This window comes from Zalophus californianus, chromosome 10 (assembly GCF_009762305.2).
Source record: "Zalophus californianus isolate mZalCal1 chromosome 10, mZalCal1.pri.v2, whole genome shotgun sequence".
Classification (NCBI taxonomy): domain Eukaryota; kingdom Metazoa; phylum Chordata; class Mammalia; order Carnivora; family Otariidae; genus Zalophus; species Zalophus californianus.
This window is the reverse complement of record NC_045604.1, coordinates 112,236,625-112,264,250: the sequence shown is the minus strand read 5'-3', so window position 1 is coordinate 112,264,250 and position 27,626 is coordinate 112,236,625. Positions and strand designations below refer to the sequence as shown.

General features: G+C 52.6%; 2 protein-coding genes across 9 annotated transcripts in view; both read left to right on the top strand.

The window, feature by feature from the left end:
* The window catches only part of LOC113932051 (kinesin-like protein KIF19), a 46,419-nt gene extending 41,454 nt beyond the window's left edge, over window positions 1–4,965 (top strand). The window contains exons 21-22 of the mRNA XM_035722237.1: window positions 4,347–4,408; window positions 4,805–4,965. Coding sequence (XP_035578130.1) covers window positions 4,347–4,408; window positions 4,805–4,965 — 223 coding nt within the window. The remainder of the gene's footprint in view (window positions 1–4,346; window positions 4,409–4,804) is intronic.
* Window positions 1,086–27,277, top strand: CHST12 (carbohydrate sulfotransferase 12). 8 transcript variants are annotated; one of them, XM_027612030.2, is made up of 3 exons: window positions 4,906–4,961; window positions 22,173–22,370; window positions 25,237–27,276. In XM_027612030.2, the coding sequence occupies exon 3, from the start codon at window positions 25,312–25,314 to the stop codon at window positions 26,578–26,580; it is 1,269 nt and encodes a 422-aa protein (XP_027467831.1). In that variant the 5' UTR covers window positions 4,906–4,961; window positions 22,173–22,370; window positions 25,237–25,311; the 3' UTR covers window positions 26,581–27,276. The 8 variants fall into 8 exon arrangements, with proteins under 8 accessions (XP_027467837.1, XP_027467836.1, XP_027467830.1 ...); XM_027612032.2 differs by having other exon boundaries at window positions 4,910–4,951; XM_027612031.2 differs by having other exon boundaries at window positions 4,910–4,956.
* Window positions 27,278–27,626: the final 349 nt, after the last annotated feature.

The window sequence follows — 27,626 nt, the reverse complement described above, 5'->3', positions numbered from 1 at the left end:
TCCCTCCAGGGTCCCCAGGCTTCCTGTCCATCCCCCAGGGCAGCCCTTAGCAGGTGGGACTGGGGGTGCAGGGTCTCGCTCCATGAGCCAGAGCCAGGGGCCCCTCACCTTGGCCCTCCAGGGGCCCCCTTTCCTTCCCTCTGGGTGTTCCTGCTGCCCCTCGAGTGAAATGGAGCCTCGGTGGCATCTGTCCCCTACTGGCCGTTCCAGCAACCAGGAGGGTGAAGTGGAAGGCGGTGGAGAGGGTTTGCCAGGACTGGGTTTGGGGTGAGGTGCATCGGGCTTGGCCAGACCTCTGGGGTGCTGGCAGTCACTGACATCACTTCTGATGCTCCCATCTCCAGCCAGCAACCCTTTTCCCTGAGTCCAATAATCAGGCATCCTTCTGTCTCCCTGACAGCTATGTGCTTCCGGCTCAGCACGCACAACACCAAGTTCACAAGGCTTGTGCCCCTGGACGGTTCTCCAGCGTTTGCCACCTCTCTTGGGGGCACATCCTTGACTCCTCCGTCCCTTCCCTCCATCAGCCAGTCCTAAGCCTGCCCTCTCCATTCCACCCCCGTCCTCTCCCCACACCACCACCGGGCAGTGGGACCCCCCAGTGCCTCCGGGCTGGTCTCCCTGCACCGATGCTGTCAGGGGCCAGCTCTCTGCACACACCGTCTCTCTCAGGCATAACCATTGCAGGAGGTGAGGGTTATCATTTCCAGCATTATCCAGGTAGGGACGTGGGGGCTCAGAGAAGCTAGAAGACCCGCCGAGGTGGCACAGGTGCTGGGAAATGGCCCCGCCACCCGGTAGGACATGGAAAAGCAACACTGCCGTGAGCCCGGGGTGGGCAGAGGGCGCATGCGCGCAGGATGCGTCGGCTCTCTGGGATTTTTTCCTCTCGCCTGCAAAGATATCCTCGCACCTCCGCTTTGTTTTTTCATTTCTCACTGATGCTCTCACCGATCCGGCGCCCAGTGAGCACCCAGAATCTCCCCGCTGCTTCTATCAGAGGCAGATAACACTTCCTGGCCCAAGCCGCAGCCACTTCTCTCTTTGTCCTGTGGCGATGCTGGCTATGAAACCAGAAGGAGTTGTCGGCGACATGGGACATCGAGGTAATTCAGACCAAAACACGGAGGCTGAGCCAGACTGTGCCAGCCTGGGGAGGCTGCAACCTTTGCACCGGGGCCCAGGGCCCCGGAAGGCGGGCCACAGCCAACCAAGTTGCTGTGGAGACAGACGGACAGACAGCTGGGGTCCGCCAGCTTGAAGGTGCCCAGGGCCTAGAGGAGGGGGAGATGAATGTCACCTCCAGGGCAGAGCTGGCCTGCTCACAGGCCCCTCATAGCAGGTCCCCCCCCCACCCCACCCCCGGTCGGGGCCCAGGCAGCTGCTGGAGTGCAGGGTAGCTCTGGAGCCCCGACTTTGCTTCTGGTCCTCACTCTGCCACTTACACCGCTGTGTGCCTTTGGCTAGTCGCTTCACCTCTCTGAGCCCCTGCTACCTCATCCACAGCAGGTAAGTAAGAATGGAGGTGCAGAGCTAAGGTTAAGAGTTGGGTTTGGGGTTGGTTTGCTTTGTTCAATTGAGGTGAAACTGACATAAGACAAAAAGCAACCATCTTAAAGTGAACCCTCACGGTGCTCGGCAACCCTGACCTCCATCTGGTTCCGGTGCACTTCATCGCCTCCAAACGGGACCTGGCCGCATTCAGCTCTTGCTCCCTCCTCCCCTCCCTCTCCAGGGAAACACTGGTTCCATCTCAGCACCAGGTCCTGTCAGGTGAGACCCTCACCCCATTTCCCGAGCCTGAGTCCTGGCTCTCACCAAATGGCCTGGAAGCTTTGTTCAAATTCCCAGCGAGGCTTTGCCAGTAAGAGATGGTGGCCCCTGGGCATCTGAATCTCTGTTCAATCCAAACAAACCTTTCACCAACCCTCCCACACGCGGAGCAACTCCTGGGGAAATTCCTTAAAATCCACAACATGCTTTATCCTTGCAAAAGGTCTGAGAAGTCTGGCCGTAATTAAACATTTTAACTTTTATTTCCTGGGCCCACTCTTATTTGATGGGGGAACACTTTTATCTTATTGCAGGGGCGCCCATAACCCCCTCTGTAGGCGGCTGTTTCCAGGCATAGTTGGGGAATTGCTGGCCTAGAGGAAATATTAATCGAGCACCTCTGAATGCAGGGCCCCTGGTTTAAATGATTTCATCTTCATCGTGCACCACTTCTTCATAATTAGGAAAACTTGGCTGGGAAAAAATTACATTTAAGAAGATTTTTTAAATGAAGATATTTAACTTGCACGTCACAACATTTATCCTTTTGTATGGGAAGTTTACGGAAGTTTCGACAAACTTAGCCATGTAACCACCAGCACCGCAATCAAAATCTAGAACAGTGTCATCAGCCCTAAAGCCCCCCCCCCCGCCCCAGTGTCGTCACCCCTCCCTCAACCCCAAGCCCCATAAAAGCCCCAGAAAGCACCTGTCGCTATAGTTTTGCCTCGTCCAGAACGTCATCTAAGTGGAACCACGGGGTATGAGCTGTTCTGAGGTTGGCCATCTGATCGTTTGCTGGTTGAAGGAGTTTTGGGTTGTTTCCGGCTTTAGGCAATTATGAATAAGCCACTAAAAACACTCATGTGCAGCTTTTTGTGCAAATAGAAGTCCTCATCTCTCTTAGGTAAACACCTAGGAGTGCGTTTGCTGGCTTGCGCGGTAGACTTACGTTTTCACTTTTTACAAAACTGCCAAACTGTTTTCCAAGGGGCCGGGCCATTTTGCCTCCCTCCCAGCCATGTAGGAGAGCTGCAGTTGCTCTGCATCTTCATCAGCGCTGGGGATTGTCACATCTTAAAATTTTATTTTAACCATTCTCATAAATATTTAAAAGGGAATAACATTTTAAAACAGTTTATTATTATATAGTTTTTGATAAATACTGTTGTGGGCTAAATTGTGTCCTCACCAAAAAAGGACACGTTGGAGTACTAACTGCTAGAACCTCAAACGTGACCTTATTTGAAGATAGGACCTTGAAGAAGGAAATCAAGTTAAAATAAGGTCATTAGGGTGGGCCCTCATCCAATGTGACTGTGCCCTTACAAAAGAGGAAGTGTGGACACAGAGACAGAGGGAAGTAATGTGAAGAGACAGAGAGGATGGCCAACAAGCCCAAGAGAGAGGCCTGGGACAGACTGCCCCTCGCAGCCTCAGAAGGAAGCAGCCCCTCCGGCTTCCAGCCTCCAGGACTGAGAGAGATTCAATTTCTGCGGATTAAGCCTCCTGGCCTGTGGTGCTTTGCTATGACAGCCTGAGCAAACTAAGACATATACAAAACAAAATAGGTGAAATAAATATCTTAAATTTTGAATCTTGCTAGTAAAATGACTTATCCACCATCCAGCACTAACTTAAGAACTGGAATGTAACCACTACCTTCTCATCTCCCTGTGTGCACCTTCCCCTGTGCCATCCCGCCCTGTGTGCACCTGCCCCATGTGCACCCGCCCTGTGCCATCCTGCCCTGTGCCATCCCACCCTGTGTGCACCTGCCCCGTGTGCACCTGCCGCATGCCATCCCACCCTGTATGCACCTGCCCCATGTCATCCCGGGAGCCCTGTGCCATCCCGGGAGCCCGGTGCCATCCCGCCCTGTGTGCACCTGCCCCTGTGCCATCCCGCCATGTGTGCACCTGCCCCATGTACACCTGCCCCTGTGCCATCCTGCCCTGTGCCATCCCGCCCCGTGTGCACCTGCCCCATGTGCACATGCCCCATGTCATCCCGGGCGCCCTGTGCCATCCCGCCCTGTGTGCACCTGCCCCCTGCCGGCACTGTCTGCCTGCTGGAGAGGACCTCTTCCCAGGGAGTGGAATGAAGGGAACTTAGGGAAACTGGAGGCTGTGGAGAGAGACCTGCTGCTTTGATGTGTTAGCTGAGGAGGTGATAGCTGGAGGGGGTAAAGGGTACTGTTTTTTTGTTTTTAAGCTGGGAGAGGCCTGACGGCGGTTAACGCCAACACGACGATCCAATGGAAAGGAGCAGTTGGTGGACTTGTTTGTTAGCTGTCTCCCCCGCTAGAAGAGAGGTTCCGGGAGGGCAGGGCCTTGCTGTGTCTCGGGACCCAGCAGGTGGGGACTCCGTGATGACTGGCCGCTGGGCAAGGAGTGAGGACAGAGCCTCCCCTCGAAAGGCAGTCCGCGGTCCCCTGCGAGGAACCAAAGAAACCATCACGGATTGGAAAAGTTCTGTGGGTGGCTGGCGGAGATGGCTGCACAAATGTGAATGTGCATGAAACACGGTTCTGTGGTGAATTTTGTCATATGCGTATTTTACCCCTATTGAAGAAAACCCATCGATGCTAAGAACAAGGGTCATCTCGCGGAGCGCTTCGCGACCTGCCTGCAAGGTGAAGGCACCACCCTCTGGACGGACCTGGGACAACCTCGGAGAGGTTTGGTCACCCGCCCCAGGCCCCGGCCGAGGAGCGTCGCGATCCTCTGCTAGCGGTCGGGGGGTCGCGAACGAACGGGGCAAACAGCAGGCGCTCCGTAAGTGCAGGCTAGCGGGACCGCGCCGGGCTCCAAGTGGTGTCCCGCGCACCCCTCGCGCGGAGCCGCTGGAGGCGGAGCCAACGCCGCGGCCCGCAGAACTGGATTGGCAGCGGGGGAAGGGGGCGGGCTGCCGGTGCCGGGGGGCGGGGCCGATCGCGGGTCGTAAATACGGCGCCACATGGCACTGGTTGGGGAGGGCGGGGGGGGCGGGGTGCGGAGGGCGCAGGCGCGTTGAGAGCGGGCGCCCCCAGGCCTCCGTGGCCCCTCCGCGGGCCGCCATTTCTCGCGAGACGTGAAGCGGGAGGCGGGGCTCCGGGCGCCGGGGGCGGGGCCGACGGAGGAGGGGCGGCCTCGGGAGTGTCGGCAGACGGCGAGGCGGCCGCGGCGACGGCGACGAGGTGAGGTGAGGTGAGCGGAGGCGCGCGAACTGCGGGCCGCGGGGCGGCGTGCGGGACGGGGCGGCGGGCGGGTCCGGCTCCCTCCCTCAGCCCGCCGGCAGGTCCTCCGCGGCCCCGGGCCGAGCCCCCGTGCCGGCCGCTGTGTGACCTTGGCCCGGCTCGTACCCTCTCTGAGCCCCCGGGCGGCCGGCGCTGGAGGGCGGCGGAGGCGGGTGGGGCGCCCCGCAGGCGCGCTCCCGGTCCTCTTGTGGGGTACCGCGGGAGCGTGGACGCCAGCTCGGCGGTGCTCGGAGCCGGGCCCCACGCCGCAGTGCTCCCAGGGCCCGGCGCTGGGACCCCGGGCCCGGCGGGCGCCCCCACCCCTACACCCCGCCGCTGCGCTCCTGGGGGGCTGCGGGCACCTCCCGCCGGCCTGCGCTGCGCGGCCCCGCCCCGGGGGACCCCAGGGCGGCCGCTGCGGGGCCGTGAGGCCTGGAGGGGTACCCCTCCAGGGACCCTCTGCTCAGAAACAGCAGGGGTGCTTCTCCCGCGCAAGGAAGCCGTGCACTGGCCACTAACAGAGGGACCTCCATCTCCCGCTCGGGCTCCTGGCCACCGGGCATCCTGGCGAGCCGTTGGCGCAAGCCGAGGTTCCGCTGGCGCGGAGCACAACAAGCCACAGTGTGTCCGCAGTTTATTAAATTATTTACTCTGTGCTTGCACTCGGACCGGCTCGGGAGGCCCGGGATGAACGGGGGGCATGCAGACGCACCTCTAAGGGTGCTGCCCCCCAAAGTGTAGGTGCAGGCTGCGGGCGGCGGGGAACCGGCTCAGCGGGCCCTCACCTGCCCCCGCGCAGGACACAGTGCAGCCCTTTCTCCTGGAGCACCTGGCGTGGGGCGTGTGAGTCAGGGCTGCGGTCTCGGGGGAGAAGGAGAGCACACAGGGATGTCAGGACACTGTTTTAAATGGAAGTAGAGTTGAAATACATTGCGTGGGATGAAGGTGTTACAAGGGCGGGTTTGGTACACTTGCATGTTGCAATCTGCGCACAGCAAGAGCGTTAGTCCACACCTAGCGCATGGCTACGGGAAGGCAGCGCTCCTGTGCGTGTAGAACGCATCTGCATGGAATTGCTTGGTGGCTCGTTTTCTTGCAGATTAGTTTATAGGACTTTGGGTTGGTATTTGCAGGCCTACAGTACTGCTCAGTGTTACTGCGTGCGGGCTTCGTCAGTTCAGCAAACACTGAGCCTCTTATTTGCAAGATGTCAAGTTGGACTAGCTGCCGGTGATAAGGTTAGGCTGATTATAATACAGCGTGACTGGTGCGTCTAGGCAATTATTTACAAAGTGTGAAGAAATGGGAAGAGTGAAGCGTATTTCCTGGTGTTGGAGTTTTCCATGGTGGAGACGTTGGATGAATTTGGGGGACTTGAAGGACAAGTGAAGGTTGGAGAGAACATTCCAGGTGGAGGCAGCAGGGCGTGTGGAGACATGGAAGGGAATGGGGCGTTTGGGGGGGCAGCAAGTCCCTGGATTCATTGCCAGAGGGGGTTTGGGGATTGGGGAGGAAGCTAAGGTTTCTTATCAAAGGGCCTTGAATGCTATTCTAGAGTTTGGGCTGCTATGCTGATCTTCAGTGAGGGGGTGGTCAAGGTTTTGGGTGAGATGTGATAGGTCCGTGTTTAAGAAAAGTAGCAGTAGGGACAACAGGGAAGGCGGGTTCAGGGTGTGGGGAGCTGGAGACTGAATTGGGTGCCATTGTAGGGGGAATGGCTTCGGGACGGAAGCCGAGAGAGTGGAGGGAATCATCAGATTAGAGCAAGTAGGAGAACCCACAGCATGTGGCACTCTGTGGGGTGTGGTGAAGGGGAAAGAAAAGAACGCTAGAGTAACCAAGGTTTGTCACTCAAGCTGCTTGAAGGACAGAGCTGGTGCCTGTGATGAAAAGTGCTAGAGTGGATGTGGATGTGCGTTTTAGGCTTGCAGAATTCATGGTGTTTGTGGGCCATCCTGGATGAGACACCTTCTCATAGAGTGTCTGGGGCAGAAGCCTGGGCGATACCAGCCAGGAAGGGATAGGTGCTGGAAGAGAAGCGTGTCTGATGGCCGACACCGGGCCTGCGGTTTATGGCCATGACTGCATATTAGCACAGCTGGGGGGTGATTGTCTTCCAGAAAGGTCTCCAGGCTCAAGTGCAGCTGTGGAGGAGAGACCAGTTAATGATACTGCTGAAGCAGATGCAGGTAGCTTTTCATTTAAAAAAAACCACAACTTACATCTTATTTTCGATTTCTTAATTGTCTCTTTCTCTTCAGAAGCTAGCGGTTGGTTTCCCACCTACTTAGCGTGTGTGTGTGTGGCACTTGCCAGTAGATGGGCCTCGTGATAGCTGACACAGCTGCTCCGTCCTTCCTGCAGTTAATCAAGGTGGCGGTTTCTGTAACTGTTTAGAGAACTTGACAAATATTTCAGAGAGGAGTGGGAAATGCCAGGCATAGTTGGGTAGGGGGAGAGGGGCGATGCTGTGCCTAACACAGGGAGATGCAGTGAGTGGAGTCAGCGGCCTCCAGAACACCACCAGCCGGCACTTAGGCAGGACAGTGGAAGAGTCTGGGGAGTGTGAGTAGCTCAAAAGAAAGGACCTAAAAATAGTGACACCAGGGGGTCCCCGGTAAGGAGGCTCAGGTGGATCCCTCACTAGTAAAGCTCATAATTAACAGCCTCCCCCCTCGGTTCAAAGCTTCCAAGTTCTTTTGGTGCCCTGCCTCTTAAATAGGAACAGATAACCAAGGACGTGTGAAGACACCTCTAATTTGGAAAGTAAAGACCCTAGCACACACTTGTAGGCCGTGGAGGGTGTGCAGGAGGAAGACTGAACAAGCCGACCGACGCTAACATGCGCACTCAGAGAAGAGGAACCACTGCATGCAAGAAACAACAGCGGGCTGCTGTATAAAAAAAAAAAAGTGGGGGAACACTTGAAGAACCAAAAAGAGAACTCTTGGATATAAAAAAAACATAATGGCAGAAATAAAAAACCCAGTTGGTGGGTGAAAGATACAGTTGAGGAGCTGGGGAAGATGAACCTAAAAGCAAAGATGGGAAGTGAGAGAAAAAAAAGGGAAAGACCAGATTAGGAGGCTGACAGCTGACTATTCTGTTTCAGTAAGAAAGAAGAGAAAATAGGGCAAGGCCGTCCACAAAATAATGCAAGAGAATTTCCTAGAACCAAAACTTTGTGTGGAAGGGGCCTCCCAGGCGGCCCGCTCTGCAGGTGAAAAGGCAGGTGTCCTTCGCTCTCCCTGTCTGCTCAGCTCCCAGTGTGCGTCCTTGCAGTGTGGGGAGCAGGTGTGCACAATGAGGGATGCCGAGTTTCCACAGTAACGAGTGAGAGTTTGGGAAACAAGGGATTTATTTGGAAATGCCTGTGAGACCATCGGTTTCAGAATTTGGGTAGTGAGAGTATGGATATAGAGAGAGATGTGCACACCCACTCCAAGGCACATTGTTGTGAAATCTCAGAACTCTGGGACAAGGAAGATTATGCTGGCTTCTAGAAAAAGAATAAAAGCAGGCCACCAGCAGGTCATCACAGAACAGAGCAGAATGCCTTGGGGACCTGTCCGCAGCACCGCTGGAAGGTGGAAGGCAAGAGAGCATGGCTTTCAGAATTCCGAAGGAAACTATCTTCCACCTCGAGCTCTATGCTCAGGCAAAGGAGGGTAGAATAAAGATATTTTCAGACATGCTCCAAAAGTTCACATCCCATGTACTTTAAGGAAGCGACTGACAGACATGCTTTCCCGAAATGAGGTGGTGAGTCTGGAAGGACAGAGCCAGAGGAGATGGGGTTTTCCTGAGAGGTAGGGAGGCCAGCGTGCTCACCTGTCTGGGGCAGATCCCCCGGGGGAGAGTTCTCGGGGAAGGTGAACTTGCCAGGGCACCTGATGCGCTGGGACATCTGGAGAGGAGATGTGGACAGCTGGCCAGGCTGGGGCTGGATTAGTGATGAGTCCATGGAACACAAAGCAAATGAGAGCACAAGACTGTTATTAGTTCCAGGGAAAATAGACCGTTGTGCAGGAAAAGAGAAATAATTAACGGTGTACTGCAAGGCTCGGCTGTGAACAGCCTTTGCACGATGATAATAATTGATGTAAACATCAAATATTGCTCTAATTGAAACGACGATGCGCCTGTCGGGAGATGGTGTGGGGGGGTGTGAGGGGCCGGGGGAGGGAGGAGACACTGTGCTTCCACCTGTCCCGAGGGCAGGCCCCTTCCTAAAGCCAATCCAGTGGTGGCTCAGGAGCCTGCTCCTCAGAGGTGGTGGGGAGCACCCAAGGTTCGGCCAGCAGAGTGGAGGTGGGTAATGGGGAACGGACGGGGGCTGCTGTGCTGTGTGGTGAACTGCCCAGCACGATTTCATCCTTTAACGTATACACGTGTGTGCCGAACGTTGGTAAAGACAGTGACACTGCGCTCCCCGCCCTACCCGAGTCTCGCCCATGTTGGGTGCTGGGCTTGCTCACTCATGGGCCCTTTTCCTCCTCCCAGAGAGTGACTTGTTCATCTCCTCCTCATTGCTGTCAGTGTTCCGTCTCCTGCCTCCTGGTTCCTGTGGAGGCAGGAGATGGACCTGCCGCACTCCAGCCTCCAGAATGTGGAGGCTGCCTTCCGGACCTGTTTTATGTTTTTCTTAACTTATCATAAAGGAATTTTAAAGCATATTGAAAAGTAGAAAGAGCACTATTGTGATCTCTGCATTCCCTGTCACCAAGTTTCAGAAATTATAAAATCAGAGTCAGTTGTGTTTATCTGTTTTCTGTTAGCCTAATAGCTCTTTATTGAGTACCTTCTGTATACCAAGCACTGTTCTAAGCCTTGAGGCCACCTGCCTTCTCAAGTTTATATTTTAGTGCAGACAGACAGTGAACAAGTGAGCCCAAGAACATGTAATATTGGAGGTGATGACACATGCCACAGACCCAGCAGGTCTGGACGATGGGGAGTGACCAGGGAAGGCCTCACCGATGACGTGAGCTCTGAGCAGAGATCAGAAGCAAGTGCGGGGTTGAGCCACCGGATTCCCCAGGTGTGCACGTCTAGGCAGAGGAGAGTGGGTGTGGGCCTGGCAGGGGGAGCCGAGGAATAGCAAGGAGGCCACTGCGGCTGGAGTGGGGCCAGTGAGGGGGGCAGTGGAAGAGATGAGAGTGTGGGGTCCCATCAGGTAGAACTGTAAGGACTGGAAATGGGAAGCTGTCAGACTCCAGTGATTGGAGGGTTTTGAGCAGAGAAGTGACACGGTGTGACTTGTCACGGAATAACCACGGCTGCTGTGTTGGACGTGGTTTGTATGGGCTCGAGCGCAGAGAACAGGTTAGGGACAGCTGTAGCCATGCAGGTGAGAGCTGAGGCCTGCTGGACCAGGATGCAGGTTAGGGACAGCTGTAGCCATGCAGGTGAGAGCTGAGGCCTGCTGGACCAGGGTGCAGGTTAGGGACAGCTGTAGCCATGCAGCTGAGAGCTGAGGCCTGCTGGACCAGGGTGCAGGTTAGGGACAGCTGTAGCCATGCAGGTGAGAGCTGAGGCCTGCTGGACCAGGGTGCAGGTTAGGGACAGCTGTAGCCATGCAGCTGAGAGCTGAGGCCTGCTGGACCAGGATGCAGGTTAGGGACAGCTGTAGTCATGTAGGTGAGAGCTGAGGCCTGCTGGACCAGGATGCAGGTTAGGGACAGCTGTAGCCACGTAGGTGAGAGCTGAGGCCTGCTGGACCAGGGTGCAGGTTAGGGACAGCTGTAGCCATGCAGCTGAGAGCTGAGGCCTGCTGGACCAGGGTGCAGGTTAGGGACAGCTGTAGCCATGTAGGTGAGAGCTGAGGCCTGCTGGACCAGGGTGCAGGTTAGGGACAGCTGTAGCCATGCAGGTGAGAGCTGAGGCCTGCTGGACCAGGGTGCAGGTTAGGGACAGCTGTAGCCATGCAGGTGAGAGCTGAGGCCTGCTGGACCAGGATGCAGGTTAGGGACAGCTGTAGCCATGCAGGTGAGAGCTGAGGCCTGCTGGACCAGGATGCAGGTTAGGGACAGCTGTAGCCATGTAGGTGAGAGCTGAGGCCTGCTGGACCAGGATGCAGGTTAGGGACAGCTGTAGCCATGCAGCTGAGAGCTGAGGCCTGCTGGACCAGGATGCAGGTTAGGGACAGCTGTAGCCATGCAGCTGAGAGCTGAGGCCTGCTGGACCAGGGTGCAGGTTAGGGACAGCTGTAGCCACGCGGCTGAGAGCTGAGGCCTGCTGGACCAGGGTGCAGGTTAGGGACAGCTGTAGCCATGCAGCTGAGAGCTGAGGCCTGCTGGACCAGGGTGCAGGTTAGGGACAGCTGTAGCCACGCGGCTGAGAGCTGAGGCCTGCTGGACCAGGGTGCAGGTTAGGGACAGCTGTAGCCATGCAGCTGAGAGCTGAGGCCTGCTGGACCAGGGTGCAGGTTAGGGACAGCTGTAGCCACGCGGCTGAGAGCTGAGGCCTGCTGGACCAGGGTGCAGGTTAGGGACAGCTGTAGCCATGCAGCTGAGAGCTGAGGCCTGCTGGACCAGGGTGCAGGTTAGGGACAGCTGTAGCCACGCGGCTGAGAGCTGAGGCCTGCTGGACCAGGGTGCAGGTTAGGGACAGCTGTAGCCATGCGGCTGAGAGCTGAGGCCTGCTGGACCAGGGTGCAGGTTAGGGACAGCTGTAGCCATGCAGCTGAGAGCTGAGGCCTGCTGGACCAGGGTGCAGGTTAGGGACAGCTGTAGCCACGCGGCTGAGAGCTGAGGCCTGCTGGACCAGGGTGCAGGTTAGGGACAGCTGTAGCCATGCAGCTGAGAGCTGAGGCCTGCTGGACCAGGGTGCAGGGGCCAGGTGGGCACTAGAGGGACTGGAGGAGGTGAGAGTCTGGTTATATTTCAGAGGTACAGCTCCACGCAGGTTCTTAAACTAATTGTGAAATTTATCATCATTTTTTTCCCTTGAAATAATTTATTTGAATTATCTTAACTCTGAGAAATGAGTGCTCACGTGACTCCAGAGTCAAATACCATGCAGGAAATAACTTGAGTCTTGTGAGGAAGGTAGAAGGTACAAGAGATACGATCCGCCTCTTCTAAGAACTTGAAGTTTGGGAATACAGGACTGGTATGCGTGCCCTAAGAGCCTGTCTACACGGAGCTATCAGTGGGGCTTAGGGACGAGGGGCCAAGAGACCAGTGTGAGTAGATAGCCCTCCGTGCCCTGAGCCCAGCTCCGGGGGGAAGTTACTTTACTTCAAAGGCCAACTTTGGGTTCAATTTTCATTCAGGTCTCCTGCCTTCTGCCTCCCTGAAACCTTCTGTTTCATCAATGTGACCATTTATTACTTCTTTTTATGTGGATACCCTGTCAGATGTAGTTTTCAGGGTTAATGGAATACAAATGAAGTAATTCTGTAAACAGATGAAACCTAGTGCTGGTGGCATCAGGTGAAACTCTGTTTTACCGTGGGGGTTTTAGTCCAGCTCCAAAGAGGCAGACACAGTGCAGAGAGTAAATGTTGAGACCACTCAGGGAAACTTTCCAAATTTCTGTTGACTTCAGTGATGGGAACTGCAGTGATTTCTTTGCTTTATATAATGTGTTTGCAAAGCTGAAAAAGAAGTGGGTAGTTTCTGGTCTTTTTGCCTGTCTCATAAATAAGTAAAACTGGAAACATTCTTGGACTTCTTAATGAAGTCCATGTCACTTAATTTAATGCTCAGAAGTTGGTTATTTGCACAAGAAGAAGCAAATTCTTTCAGAAATAAAGTAATAAAAATTTGAGTGTCTACCAAAACCCAAACAGTTGTGCATGGACTATCTACTGTGGAGGCTGCTGGGGGTAGTGGTTGGGAAGGTGGGGTCTTAAGCCAGTTGCCTGGGCTCAAATGCCGGCTCTCAACAGGTGCTATAGCTCTGTGGACTTGGGCAAGTTGCCTGAATGTTTTGCCCCAATTTTATCACAATTAGTGTAAGGATTAAATAAATTAATATACGTAAGACCTTACGATACCACTTTTGAAAACATGTTAGCCATTGTTATAATTATGATAAAATCAGTTGAAAGAGTAGACACTTTTTGGCTGATAATCAACTATTGGTAGAAACTATGAGTAATAAAAAAATAACATTATATGAATAGAATACAAATATTTGAGGGCCCGAAAAAGTTGGGAAAATAAATAAGGCCAGTGGCCTAGTCCAAAGAGAGTGGCTTAATATTTTACAGAATAGTTCATATGTTATCATGTTCATATTCTCAGTAGCTCTGGTTAGCAGAAAGACTTCGGTCGGTGTTTTGTGGACAAGGAGCTGAGACTCAGACTTGAGGTGATGTCTCAGGCCACTCAGCAGAGACTGGACTGGGCCCCAGAACGCCTTCTGTCTTCCTCCTGATCTGTAAATGTCTGTAGGACTTCCGAGGCTGGTGTTTTCATCCTGTATTGTGGAAACTGGTGAAGGCTAGTTCATGGAGTTCATGTTGGAAAGGTTTAGCTTCTGGAGATGGACTTAATAAGGCTGTTGACATTTTTTATCCTTGAAATAAAATATATTGAGGCATAATTTACATACCGTAAAATGCATACATTTTAAGTGTACAGTTTGACAAATGTGGACAAATATGTCCACCTGTGTAACTACCACTGCCTTCAATACAATAGAACATCTCCTTCGCCTGGCTTCCTCCTGTCCCTTGGCACACTATGGTTTATGTCATTGTTTTTGCCTTTTGAAAACTTCCTGTAAGTGGAATCACATGGAATGTACTCTTCTGTGTCTGGGTTCTTTTGTTCAGCGTAATATCCGAGAGATTCAAACGTGTCGTTGCATGTACTGATTCATGAATCAGTGGCTCATTCTCCTTTATTTCTGGGTAGTTTTCCACTGAATGAGCCCACCACAGTTTGTGTATTCATTCACTTGTTGAAGGACCTCTGGGTTGTTTTTAGTTTGTAGCTGTTTTGGATAAAGCTGCAGTGAGCATTCTTGTACACATCTTCGTGTGGACAGTTATTGCATTCATGGATCAGGTCTTTGGTGCTGTATCTAAAAGGCATCACCACACCCAAGGACATCTAGGTTCTCTCCTATGATCTCCTATGAGTTTTATAGTTTTGCAGTGTACATTTAGGTCCGTGCTCCACTTGGAGTTAATTTTTGTGAAGGCAGTAAGGTCTGTGTCAGAAATCTTTTACGTGTTTATCTTTGCATGCGTGTCCAGTTGTCCAGCACTCATAATTGAGGCAGGCTGACTTTGCTCCATTGGGTTGCTTTTCCTACAGATCAGCTGACTCTATTTATGGGGGTCTATTTCTGGGCTCTCTGTTCTTTTCCATTGATCTTTTTCTCTGTTCTCTTGCCAATACATACTCTTGATTACTGTGGCTTTATGATAAGTCTTGAGGTCGGGGAGTCAGTCCTCCAGCTTTGTTGTTCTTTAGTATTGTGTTGTCTATTCTGGGTCTTTTCCCTCACATATAAACTTTAGAAACTGTTGATAATAACAAAATAACTTCCTGGGATTTTGATTGGGATTTCATTGAATCTATAGATTAAGTTGGGAAGAACTGATACCTTGGCAAACATTGAGTCTTTCTGTTCACACACAGGGAATATCTCTCCATACGTATTATAGGTATTTTGTCAGATTTATACCTAAATATTTTATTTTGGGGAGTTCTAATATAAATGGAATTGTGTATTTCATTTCAAATTCCACCTGTTCATTGCTGATATATAGGAAACTAGTTGACTTTTGTAAATTTGTATTCTGCAAACTTGCTATAATCGCTTGAGCCCTTAAGATTTTGTAAGTGAAAAATCAATAACCTAAGATTTGTATATCATATTTTGATGATCAGTTTGATTGGTCTTTAAATAGAGTCCCTAAGCATTATTGTAGTGTATCTACTTTTATGGTTCTTGTAGAACCTTCTAGGAACTGAAAAATCTGCTTGATGTTTTTTAATACCGACTTTTCTGACTTTTAAAAAGTCTTAGCATAAAAAAAGAATCTGCTCTGTATGCAAAAAGAGTTGATACCAGTTTTATTCATAGTGGTCAAAAAGGGAACTAGCCCCAAAGTCCATCAGTTGGTAAATGGATAAACAAACAGTGGTAGAGCCATATAATGGAATACTACTCGGCCATAAAAAAGGAACTTCCGACGAACATGAGCAGCAACCTGGACAAATCTAAGAAGCATCTTGCAAAGTGAAGAGCCTGCATCCTACATGGTTTCCTGTAGGTACATTGTAAGGAAGGCAGAACCAAGCACAGAAAACAGATTAGTAGTTGCCCAGAGCTAGGTGTTGGGGAAGGAGGAGGGAACTTTTGAGAGTGGTGGAAATGTTCTGGATCTTCATTGTAGTGTATCTTAATAGTGTACATTTGCCAACTTATCAGAGTCTACAGTTAAAAAGACTGAGTTTTACTGTATGTAAATCAGATTTCAATAAACCTGATTAAAAAAGAAAAGAAGCAGAGGTGCCAACATGATTTAATCAGGAAAGAAGGGTCTTTTAAACACATGGTGCTGGAACAGCTGGGTGTCTATGTGGGGAAAAAATTAATCTCAACCCCTCCCTCTGGAGTACTCATATTGGATAGTGACTGAAATTCTCCTCATTTGAAATTCCTTTTCACCATGGCAAATAACTTTATATCCATTTCACACTTTTTTTTAAGATTTATTTTAAATCTTTATGTTTATAAATAAATAAAAAATATATAATTTATGTTTTAAGATTGATTTTTAGAGAGAGAGTGCACACGAGTTGAGGGAGGGGCAGAGGGAGAGAGAGAGAATCTCTAGCAGACTCCATGCTGAGCACGGAGCCTGACTGGGGCTTGATCCCATGACCCTGAGATCGTGACCTGTGCCAGAACCAAGAGTCGGATGCTGAACTGACTGAGCCACCCAGGTGCCCTCTGTTTCTTAACACTTTCTGTTTAGTTCTCACTGGTTCAACCGCTTCTGTCTGTAATGTGTAGTAAACACACATAGCCTCCCAATACAAGTGACAAAGCAAATATATGTATTAGGGTTCTCTAGAGAACAGAATCCATAGGGTGTATGTAAAGAGATTTAAGGAAGTGGCTCATGTGATTATGGAAGCAGAGAAGTTCAGACCCACGGGGGCAGATGGTGTGTTCCAGTCCAGGTCCAAGCCTGAGGGCAGGAGACTTCTGTTCCAGCTCACAGACAGGCAGAGAGGAAATTCTCTCTTCACCTTACTGTTCTGTTCAGGCCTTCAGTAGATTGAGCGAGGCCCACCCACGCTGGGGAGTGCCGTCTGCCTGACTCAGTCTATGGAATCAAATGTCAGAAACACCCTCACAGACACACCCTGAATACTGTGTGACCAGTGAAAGGGACACAGAATCAACCGGCATGTACCTCCTGACCTTTCTGTCCTGTGGTCGTCAGTCCTGCTACGGAAGTGTAGAAAGTGCCCTGACGCAGGTCCTCCCATGGGTCTGGCCATGTGGCCCGCTCTTCCCAATAAGGATGACACACCCCAGAATGTGAGGGAGCTCAACCCCCCGCGGTCTGCCGCAGACCGCCCTATCGTCCCCCTGATTTTTGCCCACTGCGGGTGTGAAGGCCCCTTCAGACCAGCAGCCTCCCATGGGTAGCCGGTGTGGGGCTCCTGTCACCATGTATGTGTGAAGAGGAATGTTTAGCAACCCCACCCCAAGCTAAGAAACAACTCTTTCTGCACAGCCACCTTGTTTTGGGGTTAAACCTAACCTGAAGCCTGATTGTTCACAAGGGCGTTGACGGAGCCCTTGCAGAAAACCAGCCCCCAAGGGTGAAGCTTTTGGATGAGACTTCGCCGTCCATCCTCTTGGCTGGAGGCAGAAGCCTGAGACTGACTCGCAGCAAGCCCGCTGTAAATCATTTCCTCAGCGGAGCCTCTTCGTGCCCTGCTGCTTCAGAAGCTATAAGGCTTCTTATTGACTGCTTTTTGAAGTCGTGGGAGATTCATGTTTGGAAATAATGCCCTTATTTTTTGAATGACTACTACTTTGGGGTCAGTGTTGTTCCCTGACTTGCTTCTGTATCCAAAGGGCTCCCAGCTTCAGTTCTCCGCTGGCTCCCCCCCGCCACCACTGTGCTGCCGCTGTCCCCAGAAGGCAGCCGAGTGTTCCCCCAGAGCCCTCCCTGACTCCCGCTGCCTCCGTGCCTGGACCAGAAACGCGTAGGTCCCGCTACATTTTAAAAAGTAAAGCTTGGTGGTGGTGCTGTGTGGTGGTCTTTTTGTCTCTGCTCTTTGTCTTTGCAACCCGGAGGAGCTGTGGAGCCTGCTTGAAGCAGCACAGTCCCTTCCTTTCGAGGCACTGCTCACACAGGCCCTTTAACACACTCACCCCGCCTTGTCTCCACAACTGCTGTGGGCTTGTTTGAGGTCAGAGAGGGCAGCACCCGGGGCTGCTCTAGTTCCCTGACATTAAAATGACCCGTGCCCTCAGCCTCATCGGCAAGCGCTGCCTCAGGTTGGTGTTGAGGTGCTCAGCACCTCGGTTTGGAAAGGCCTGGAAGGGCTTGCCCCTGAAGCCAGTCTGGTTCTGGGGCAGGACTCCAGGGCGAGACAAGGCTCCCAGGACCAGTCTCACAGGTGAAGAGCCAGGCGCATGGGGTTTGGGGTATCCCAAAGGGAAGACTTGTCTTGTTTACCTGCACCCATCCCCTCATTGTAGGATTCTAAAACTTTAACATTTGTGTGATGAACAAATTGTAGGTAAACCCAGCCCGTTGAGCTTTTGTGCAGGGTTGTGAGGCTAAGCTGTGGCTCTAGGTTTATAGCCTTTGTTACTTACGGCTCTCTCCCCAACTGAAGGAATCCTTGTCTTTGTACATTTTATTTACTTTTATTCATGTGTTTATTTTTTACACACTGTCCTGCATTTTGCTTTATTTATTCAACAATACCTCTTGTCCGTTCCTCCAAGTCCACTGTTGTAGCTCTAATTCATTCTTTTCCAATTTTTCTATTGTGGTAAAACACACGTAACATAAATTTTATCATAACCATTTTTGAGCGTATAGTTCACGTAACATGGAGCACAGTCACATGTTCGACCATCACCACCCTCTGTCTCTAGAATTCATTTCATCTTTCCAAATGGATCCTCTGTCCCCATTGAACACTGACTCCCATCCCCTCCCAGGCCTTGGTAACTTCCAGCCTGTATCTGGGAACATGACTCCTCTGGGGACCTCATATGAGCAGAAGCACACAGCATCTGTCCTTTGTGACTAAGCAGCAGGTCCTGTGGGTTCATCCATGTCGTAGCAGCTGCCAGAGTTTCCTTCCATTTGGAGGCTGCGCGATAGTCCGTTGTATATGTGTGTGCGCCACACTTTGTTACCTATTCATCCTTCCGTGCACACTGGGGTGCACACGGGCGCTTCCACCTGTTGGCTGGTGCGAATCATTCTGCTGTGAACACGGCTGTACAAATACCGCTTTGAGACCCTGCTTTCAGTGCTTTTGCATATAGACCCAGAGGTAGAATTGTTGGATTGTATGGTCATTTTATATGGTAATTCAATTTTTAATATTTTGGGGAGCCTCCATACTGTTTTCTGCAGTGGTGGCACCAGTTTGCATTCCCATTAATAGGGCCAGAGGGTTCCAGTTTCTCCACATCCTGGCCAACGCTTATGTTCTGGTTTTGTTTTTGTTTTGTTGAAGATTTTATTTTTTAAGTAAGCTCTACACCCGGTGTGGGGCTTGAACTCATAACTCCGAGATCAGGAGTTGCACACTCCACTGACTGAGCCAGCCAGGCGCCCCTGTATTATTTTGTTTTGTTTTTGATTGGAGCCATCTGAATGGGTGTGAGGTGGTATTTCACTGTGATCTTGGTTTGCGTTTCCCTGATGATGAGTGATGTGGAACATCTTTTCACGCGCTCATGGGCCATTTGCATGTCTTCAGGGAAATGTCTCTTCAAGTTGTTTGCCTTTTCTTGAATTGGGTTGTTTGATGTTCTTTTCTTTTGAGTATCATGAGTTCTCCATTTATTCTGGATATTAAGCCCTCATTAGATACATGATTTGCAAACATTTTCTTCCTTTCTGTGGGACTCTTCCCTGTGGATAGTGCCCTTTGATGCACAAAAGTTTCCAATTTGCATGAAGTCCGATTGGTTGATTTTTTTCTTTCGTTGTTAATGCCTTAATTTTTTATTGCTGTGTATCTTTTGTAAAAGGAAAAATGTTTTTTTCTCATAGTAAAAAACAATCAGTGCTCAGTATAAACAAAAACAAACGTAAATACAGAAAGCCATGAAGCAGTAAGTCAGAATCACGCAGACGGCTGCTGCCCGGGGACGTTTGCCAGCACTGGGTGGCTGGGGCTGGGTGGTGGCGGTGGGGTCCTCTTGCCTGTGTGCAGCCCAAGCTTACCTGACGGCCAGCCCCTAAGCCGGAACTCTGCCTGCAACGACCCGCGGGCCCACTGAGTGCTCTAGTCTGCACGATGCGAGTTATGAGTCTCCTTATAAATAAGTTAGTTGACTCGCTGTTTACAACATAAGCTGTAGATTCACTGTGAGGATGAGAAGAGCCCCCTGGGGGGCCACCCATGTGACCTGCTGCTGGCCCAGGGCCAGGTGGTGAGAAATTCAGGACCTGAACGGGGCTCCTCACTCCTCAGCTGGAGCACTTCACCGTGCCTAGTCATACTCAAGTAAGTATTTATGGACTAAGAACAAAACTTTAGATACTGAGTGTATTAAAGACTAAAAGATGATAGTGTTTGGTGCTAATATGCCAAATAAGGAAAAAATTAGAGCAACTTCAAACGTCTTCTGGTTAAGAGAAGACGGGCTTTCTTTGAACTTAGAGAACCACGTTCAGGACAGGTAATGAAGAAACGTCAGGTGCGTCTGCTCCACCTCTGCTGGGTTACAGACTCACCCGACGGGAGCGTCGAAGACTAGTTGTAGGCTGACTGCATCTCGCTCGGCTGTGACCTCTGCCCCCAGGACCCGTGCCTCCACATCTGTTGGGTCAGAGAAGCCAGGAAACGCACCCATGTGGGACAGAGATGCACCTGTCGGCACCTGAACTTAAAAGGAAGCACAATCCTTCTAAGCCCCTTCTGTTCACCAGATTGAACCTAGACCAAGAAGAAACTTGCACGTTTGACTTCAGTCCCTGGGGGGAGATGGGAAACTGTGGTGGGGGATGTGTGTGCGCCATGTCTTACCGGGCGGCTGCGTATAAATGCTTCCTACAGCGGGGTACCATCCAGATCCAGAAAAGAAGGAGCTGTTGATCTATGTGACCACGCGGATGAGTCTCAAAGCTCACCTGGTGTGACTCCATTTATAGAACACTCTAGAAAATGCCAACTAACTTATAGTGACAGAAAACAGATGAGTGGCTGGAGGGGAGGGATGAGCTCTGGGGGTCGATGGAGGTGTCACTCTCTGACCATGGTGATGGGGTCGCGAGTGCACACACGCAGCCAAACGCGTCAAACTGTACCCGTGAAGCGTGAAGTCGGGGCAGTCGCTCGTGGGCCACTCAGCCTCACTCAGCAGTTCAGAGGAATGAGGATGTCTAACAGCAGAGCCGCGGGAGCGTGAGCAGGGCTGGACTTTGGGAGTGAGGCTTGAATCTAGATGTTGATGTGACACCTCTGGGCCTCGGTTTCCTCAGCTGTAAGGGGGTCATTCTGCCCGCCCTGAGGCCGTGTGCAGAGAGCCTGAAGGAATGCCAGTGGGTGGCACGCTCCTCCAAGCGCTTTGCACTCGGTGGTAAGGGCCCTTTAAAGGGCAGCTCGTATTAAAAAGATATCATATGTACGTATCATATGATCCATGTCTTTTCCTTGCAATTACACTGAAGTCGTGTGAAATGATTAGTAAAGAGAGTCCGTTTTCACAAACTGCTGTAGACCCTGGCATTTGTCAGTGTGCATGTACTACTTCTTGGCTGAAAAATAAGCAGAGGCATTTATTTGTATATCATGTGTTGTATTTTTAGATTATTCATCATAACCAGATAAGTCCCTTACCTGGTTCTTGGCATTCTCAATACACAAATGACGGCGTGTCCCTGATGCGTGGTGGTGCCTATGCCCACGGACGGGACTTGGGGACTCTGCCCCACCTCCACGGTGCTTGTGAGTCTTGCTCTTAAAACTGGAAGCTGAGCTCTCAGTCATGTGACATTTTCAGTCACCTTTTCCCTTTGCTGCTTTCTCAGCCTTCGGCAAAACTTTTTTTTTTTTTTTTTTTTTGGATGTGGTTTCGTCTTCTCTAGAAACCGTGCAGCCTTTTACATCCTCCAGAGAGGATGGTCTTGAAAACTTCAATGGCACACCCTCAAAGGGAGCTCGCTGACCTCTGGCAGCAGCTGTGTGAGAGACGAGTCACCCCTAATTGTGATGGTTCTCAGGCACAGTAACTGCCTGCATCCCGTGTGATACGTACATGAAGCTGTGTGCTGCCCTGGGCCATGGCAGCATGGGGTCGGCCAGGTTTCTCCGCACCCAGGCTGGGTTGCCTTTCCTGTAGGGGTGCACTGAGAGCGCTGGGGGCTCAGGAAGGACTGATGAAGGTGGCAGTGACCAGAATGTCCTTTTTTCTCTGTCACTTGCCTGTTTCAGCACCTTTCACATAAAACCCACACTACCCTTTGCATGCCGACCTTTGTACCGTGAACATGTGTTACCTTCTCCATTAAAAAAACAAAATGAACTGAGCATAAACAAAAGCCACACGGGTGGAGATTGCTTCCACATTTCGGCCTCATGAAGTTTTAGGTTCATGTAGTGAAAATGCATCAGATCCCAGGTACATAGTTGAACGCATACAAGGAATACAGACTCGGAGAAGTTCGGATAGGGAGAAGTCAGAGAGCATGTGCGATGGGGGACCCTCCCTGGAGCACCCCTAAGACGTGCTCCGTCTTTGTCTGCTCAGATGTCCTCTGATACTGACAGAGCTCCCAGTACATCTTAAAAATGGACATTCTGGGTTTGGGCCACTTTATGGTAGTGCATCCATTCTCTCGTTAAGCTGGACCAGTGTCTGAGTTTTGTCTCCTGAAGCCACACAGGATAAGCCTGCTCCCCTCCTATGGGACAGCCCTCCAGCTAGTGGAGGCCTTGACGCAAATCTCTCCTCTGATAGAGCAGCCCCCATTCCTGCACCTGCTCCCCTCCCACAGGTGCTGTGAGGGAAGAGAACCTGAGAGCCCTCAGAAGCCGGAGGAGAGGCAAGGACCCCACTTACTCTTAACAAGTGGATTAAGACACATGCCCATTGAACGCTTCTACCGAGAGGAGGTGAAGGCCAGAATAGAGGGGTACAGATCTTGAACTTTTCCAGAAACCTCGAACTGTAAGGTCACACTCACTGAACACAGGTATGATGATTTGTCTTTTACCCTCCTCCCTCTGAAAGGGGCTGTTAAGACGGTCCAGGTCTAAAACATGGACCTCAGAACAGAGAGGTAAAGGTGAACGATCTCACTGGAAGGGATTAGCATCTTCCGAGACCCATGAGCGTGGCCAGCATCGTTCCTTAGAGCTGATGTCCCAAGACTGCGCTGGGCACAGGGGCCAGGTGTGGTGGGTCTATACCTGCAGGCGTGTGTGTTCATGCAAATTAGTACCACGTTTACTTTTCTGTCCGCCTCATCTTTTTTGCCTTGTGTCCAGCTCCAAGGTCTCTGTCCTGTATCGCTGAATCTTTTTTACCTAGCAGGACAGCTTGATGTTCATCCCAATCTCAGTGTCCAACTCTGATTTTCAACCCATCTTTCCAGCTTATTTGTTCATCTTTCTGAATCTAGTTTCTACTCTCAGTTGCTGGCAGGGTGGGCCAGCTCTGCTGGTGGCTTGGGGGACTGCCCTCTGGGGGAGAGGTAAGCAGAGTCACACACTGGGCAATCTGGCAGGGGACCAGGGGGTACGCTGACCCTGGCAGGTGGCCTTCAGTGGCTAACCTATGTTGATTAATACTGACAAATGTTTTCCATCCTGGAAATGTTCCATCCCAGTGATGATGGCCTGGTGCGGAGGGGCAGGCTCAGCTCCCCTCACCCCCCGGCATCTCCTTTTGTAAGGGGAGGGGAGTCCAAATGTGAATACCCTGCTTTGCACCATCTTCTTCTGCCTGTTGGTGCCCGGTCGGGGAGGTTGACTCACTGCCCGGCCCTGCTGAACTGCGAGGGTGGGGGTGGTTTTTCCACTGATGCCTGGCCTAAGTAGAGCAGGTGTTTCCAAAAAGATGTTTCTCTTGTTAGGTTACTGTAAGGTTAGGAACAGTTCTCAAGACCCTTCTCAGTCCTCACACCAATAGTAAATGGGGAGTGGGGTCCCAAGACCACCCTCAGGTTGGATAATTCACTGGAAGGACCCGCGGAGCCCTCGGAAAGGTGTTGTACCCACCGTTATGGCTCATCGCAGCAAAGGATTCAAATCACAAGCCAAGGGAAGAGGCGCGGGGGGAGGAGTTGTCCCCTCTCAGCGGAGGTCTGGACAGGGCCGATGCCAGCTTCCATTGATGTGTGACGGCGTGCGTGGAGTACTCCCCCCAAGCCTTCACGTCCACAGTCTCTCCTGGGCCTTTGTCATCAAACAGGTAGACTCCCCACGTGGCTGACCTCAGCCTCCAGCCCCTCTGGAGGTCGGGCTGACGCTGGGACCCAAAGCCCCTCGAGCCCCCAATCACACTCTTAGCCTAAGGCCCCCAGGAAACAAAGACACTCCTGTCAGGCAGAGACCCGTCCCCCCCCCGCCGAGGAGCCGCGGGCAGGAGGGGTCTCTCTGGGCAAGGTTCAGCCCTTTACTGCACCGCTCTTGCCTGTCCTTTCCCTGGGCTCTTCTTCAGAGGCTCTTCTTGGAGCTTTTTCCCTGTGCCTGATGGCTCTTCAGGGTTGGAGGCAGTGCCCTCTGGGAGGTGGGACAGGCTCTTCCTCCTCTTGTTCCTCGAGTAGCCAGGTCCCTGGACTGTCCTTTCCGAGCCTTCCTGTGCCTGTTTGTTGTGTCACATCTCTAGTTGTTGCGTTGTGAGTGGGCAGATCTGTAATGGAGTGGAACCCCGGGAGGCCCTGGGCATGACTGCACATCCTCTCATCCCCGGGCTAGAGTCCTCCCCCGGGGTTACCTGCCACCTCACCAGCGTTCTCTGTCCCAGCACTCGATCGGACACCACATCTTCCCTGTGGTGCCCCTAGCACTTCGCCAAGTACCCGGGACAGAGTTGGTGCTCAGCATATCTGTCAAACGGGATGGGCTCCTCTGGCATTTCTGGTATTGACCTTGACTGTTGTCAAGGACAGCCTTCAGTGGAAGTTGTAAGGGAGCCACAGATCCGTTGTCCGACCTGCATCTCCCCATGCACAAGGGTGGCCGCCTGCCCCTGAGCCAGTGGGCCTGCTGGTGGGCCTGCTGGTCGACCTTGCCAGGGTGCAGCCCCAGCACCTGCTGACATTCACAGCTGCCAATCTGCACCTGCCTCCCTTCACCCTCCCACCACCACCCTTTTCTTTTTGAAGATCAGTCAGCCTTTCCCCATCTCAGCCGTGGGTCTGCCACTGTCTCGCTCCTCTGTGGGGACACCAACAGTGCTCTTAGGGCCTGGAAAGCTCTCGCGTGGGCCCCCTTTCATCTGCCCGGTGGACCCTCCGCTGTCCCCACTCTGCCCTTGAGTGCGCTCCACCCTTTCCACATAGAGGGGGACAGAGACGGTGCACAGTGCCCAGCACACGTCAGCGCACACGGTGGCCTGTCTCTGATGTGGTTATTGGCATTAAATGTGCACAGCGAAAGGTTTTTCTCAGGGGCTGGGACGTCTTTAGCATTTTTATAAGTTGTAGCATGCATTCAGCTTTAAGCTCGTGTTTTGGTTTCGCTGACCACCTCGTCTTCCTCCTCGGCATTTCCTACGCATGAGGCTCTGAGTCCCTGCCTGAGCCTGGTCTGTCAGCGCCCCCTTCTCAGTTCAGTGATAAAGGATCTCCAGCGACCTCACCAGCCACACGCGTCCTTCTGGGCTCCCTGGGCCCCTCGAAGCAGTGTTAGAAGCAGCATGGAGGGGCTGAAGCTCAGCAGGCAGCCTCACAAAGCTTAAGTCGTGGAGGATGGAGGTGTGAGGGGCGGGGGCAGGGACTCGGACCACGATGGGAGGTCTGAGATATCAGCAAGCACCGTCGGTAGGAGTCCCGACTGCAAGAGGACCCTTCGCTGGACTGTGGTCTTTAACGTAGCTCTGTGTTACCTTTCCAGGGTCCTGAGAGCAGTGTCCCGTCTCCATGAAGCTGACGTGACCGCATCCAGGTGAAAGGGCCCCCCGCCCTGTCCATGGACAGAATGACCAAAACCCGGCTCTTCCGCCTGTGGCTGGTCTTGGGGTCCGTCTTCATGGTCCTCCTGATCATCGTGTACTGGGACAATGTGGGCACCGCCCACTTCTACCTGCACACTTCCTTCCCCAGGCCACACCCCCTGGAGCCACTGCCCACCCCCGCGCACGGGGCAGAGAAGGGGTTCACGTCAGACGTGGACACGTTTCTGCAGAAACTCTTCAGTGGCGGCCTGAAGCAGAACGCCCTTTCCGGTAAAAGGACGGAGCAGCCCTCCGTGCCGGCCTCCAGCAGGCCCGTGCTGAGCAACGCGGAGGAGAGCGTGAGGGGCTATGACTGGTCCACCCACGACGCCCAGCAGGGCCCGGACCCGGGGGGGCAGCAGGCCGAGAGGAGGAGCGTGCTCAGGGGGCTCTGTGCCAACGCCAGCTTCGTATTCCCCACCAAGGAGCGCTCCTTTGACGACATTCCTAACTACGAGCTCAACCACCTCATCGTGGACGACCGCCATGGGGTCATCTACTGCTACGTGCCCAAGGTGGCCTGCACCAACTGGAAGCGCGTGATGATCGTGCTGAGCGAGAGCCTCCTGGACCGCGGAGCCCCCTACCGCGACCCCCTGGACATCCCCCGGGAGTATGTCCACAACTCCAGCACCCACCTGACTTTCAACAAATTTTGGCGTCGCTACGGCAAGTTCTCCCGCCACCTGATGAAGATCAAGCTGAAGAAGTACACCAAGTTCCTGTTTGTGCGGGACCCCTTCGTGCGCCTCATCTCGGCCTTCCGCAGCAAGTTCCAGCTGGAGAACGAGGAGTTCTACCGCAAGTTCGCCGTGCCCATGCTCAAGATGTACGCCAACCGCACCGGCCTGCCCGCGTCCGTCAGCGAGGCCTTCAGCGCGGGCCTCAAGGTGTCCTTTGCCAACTTCATCCAGTACCTGCTGGACCCACGTACCGAGAAGCTGACGCCCTTCAACGAGCACTGGAGGCAGGTGCACCGTCTCTGCCACCCCTGCCAGATTGACTACGACTTCGTGGGGAAGCTGGAGACCCTGGACCGGGACGCCGCCCAGCTCCTGCGGCTCCTCAAGGTGGACAAGCTGCTTCACTTCCCCCCGAGTTACCGGAACAGAACTGCCAGTAGCTGGGAGGAGGACTGGTTTGCCACGATCCCCCTGGCCTGGAGGCAGCAGCTTTACAAACTCTACGAGGCCGACTTTGTCCTCTTTGGCTACCCCAAGCCCGAGAACCTTCTTAGAGACTGACGGCATCGGGGCGGGGGGGCAGTCCCGGTCTCCGGGACAAACGGGGCTAGACGAGGGGTCTGCTGTAGCACGACCTTCCTCCAGGGATGGGGCGATGCGTTGCCGCGTATATTTTTTTATGGCTTTGCGTCCCTCCCGGTCTGACCCATGGCGCAGTTCCACAACGCTCCCGTTGACGAGGCAGCTGGAAACACCCGGAATCGACCGTACCCACGCTCCGGTTTTTAAAATCACCTACGATTTTGCAATCTGGACCTACTGTTGACTCCACTGCCTATATTCCTTGAGTACTGTGTTAATATTGTTTTTTAAGATTAATATATTTCAGATATTTAATATGAAAAGTGGAGGAGAGGATGGAGTAAATGTTACGTCTGCTTCTGCCGCCTGCTTCCGTGGTTATTCTGGTAGAGCGACAGGGGCTCGGTCAGGGGCTCTGAGGGACTTGACCTCAGAAACTCGGGTGAAGGCAGGGAATTTTCATGGTCGTCGTCAGCAAAAAGGAGGAGCCTACTCTTGAAATCAGGACTCACCTGTATTTTTAAAAGGGTAGCAGATCCTTCGCAAGCGAAAGCTCTCTGACCGTGTGATATTTCTGAGGAGGGAAATCGGTTAGAGAGGGTCTTCTGCTTGAGACCGTACCTCAGGGCACAGTCACGGAAGCGGGACATTAGTCGCAGCTGTTCCCACGAGGTTATCAGTCATGGACGTAAGGATGTGCCGTCCCAGGGATGGTGTGAGTACGAGTCTGTCCCGAGAATCTGTTCTCTGCCGTCAGCAAGGTGAGGCTGGGGTGGGATTGTCGTCACAGTCTTGGCTGGTCGGCTTCAGCTCCCGCGACCGTCCCCCTTGAGGCTGTGACTGACCCTGGGATCTCATTTGGTGGTCCCGACTCCGTAGCAGGGTCTGTGTGGGCTGGGCCGCGAAGGCTCTTTCTAAGCATCTGGTTCAGACTGACGTGCAGTTTGGGCCGTGACCCTGTAGTTGGTGGGAGGCGTGCAGTTGTTCGCGGTGTGTGGGCCTCAGCTGTGACCTTGTCTCCTTAA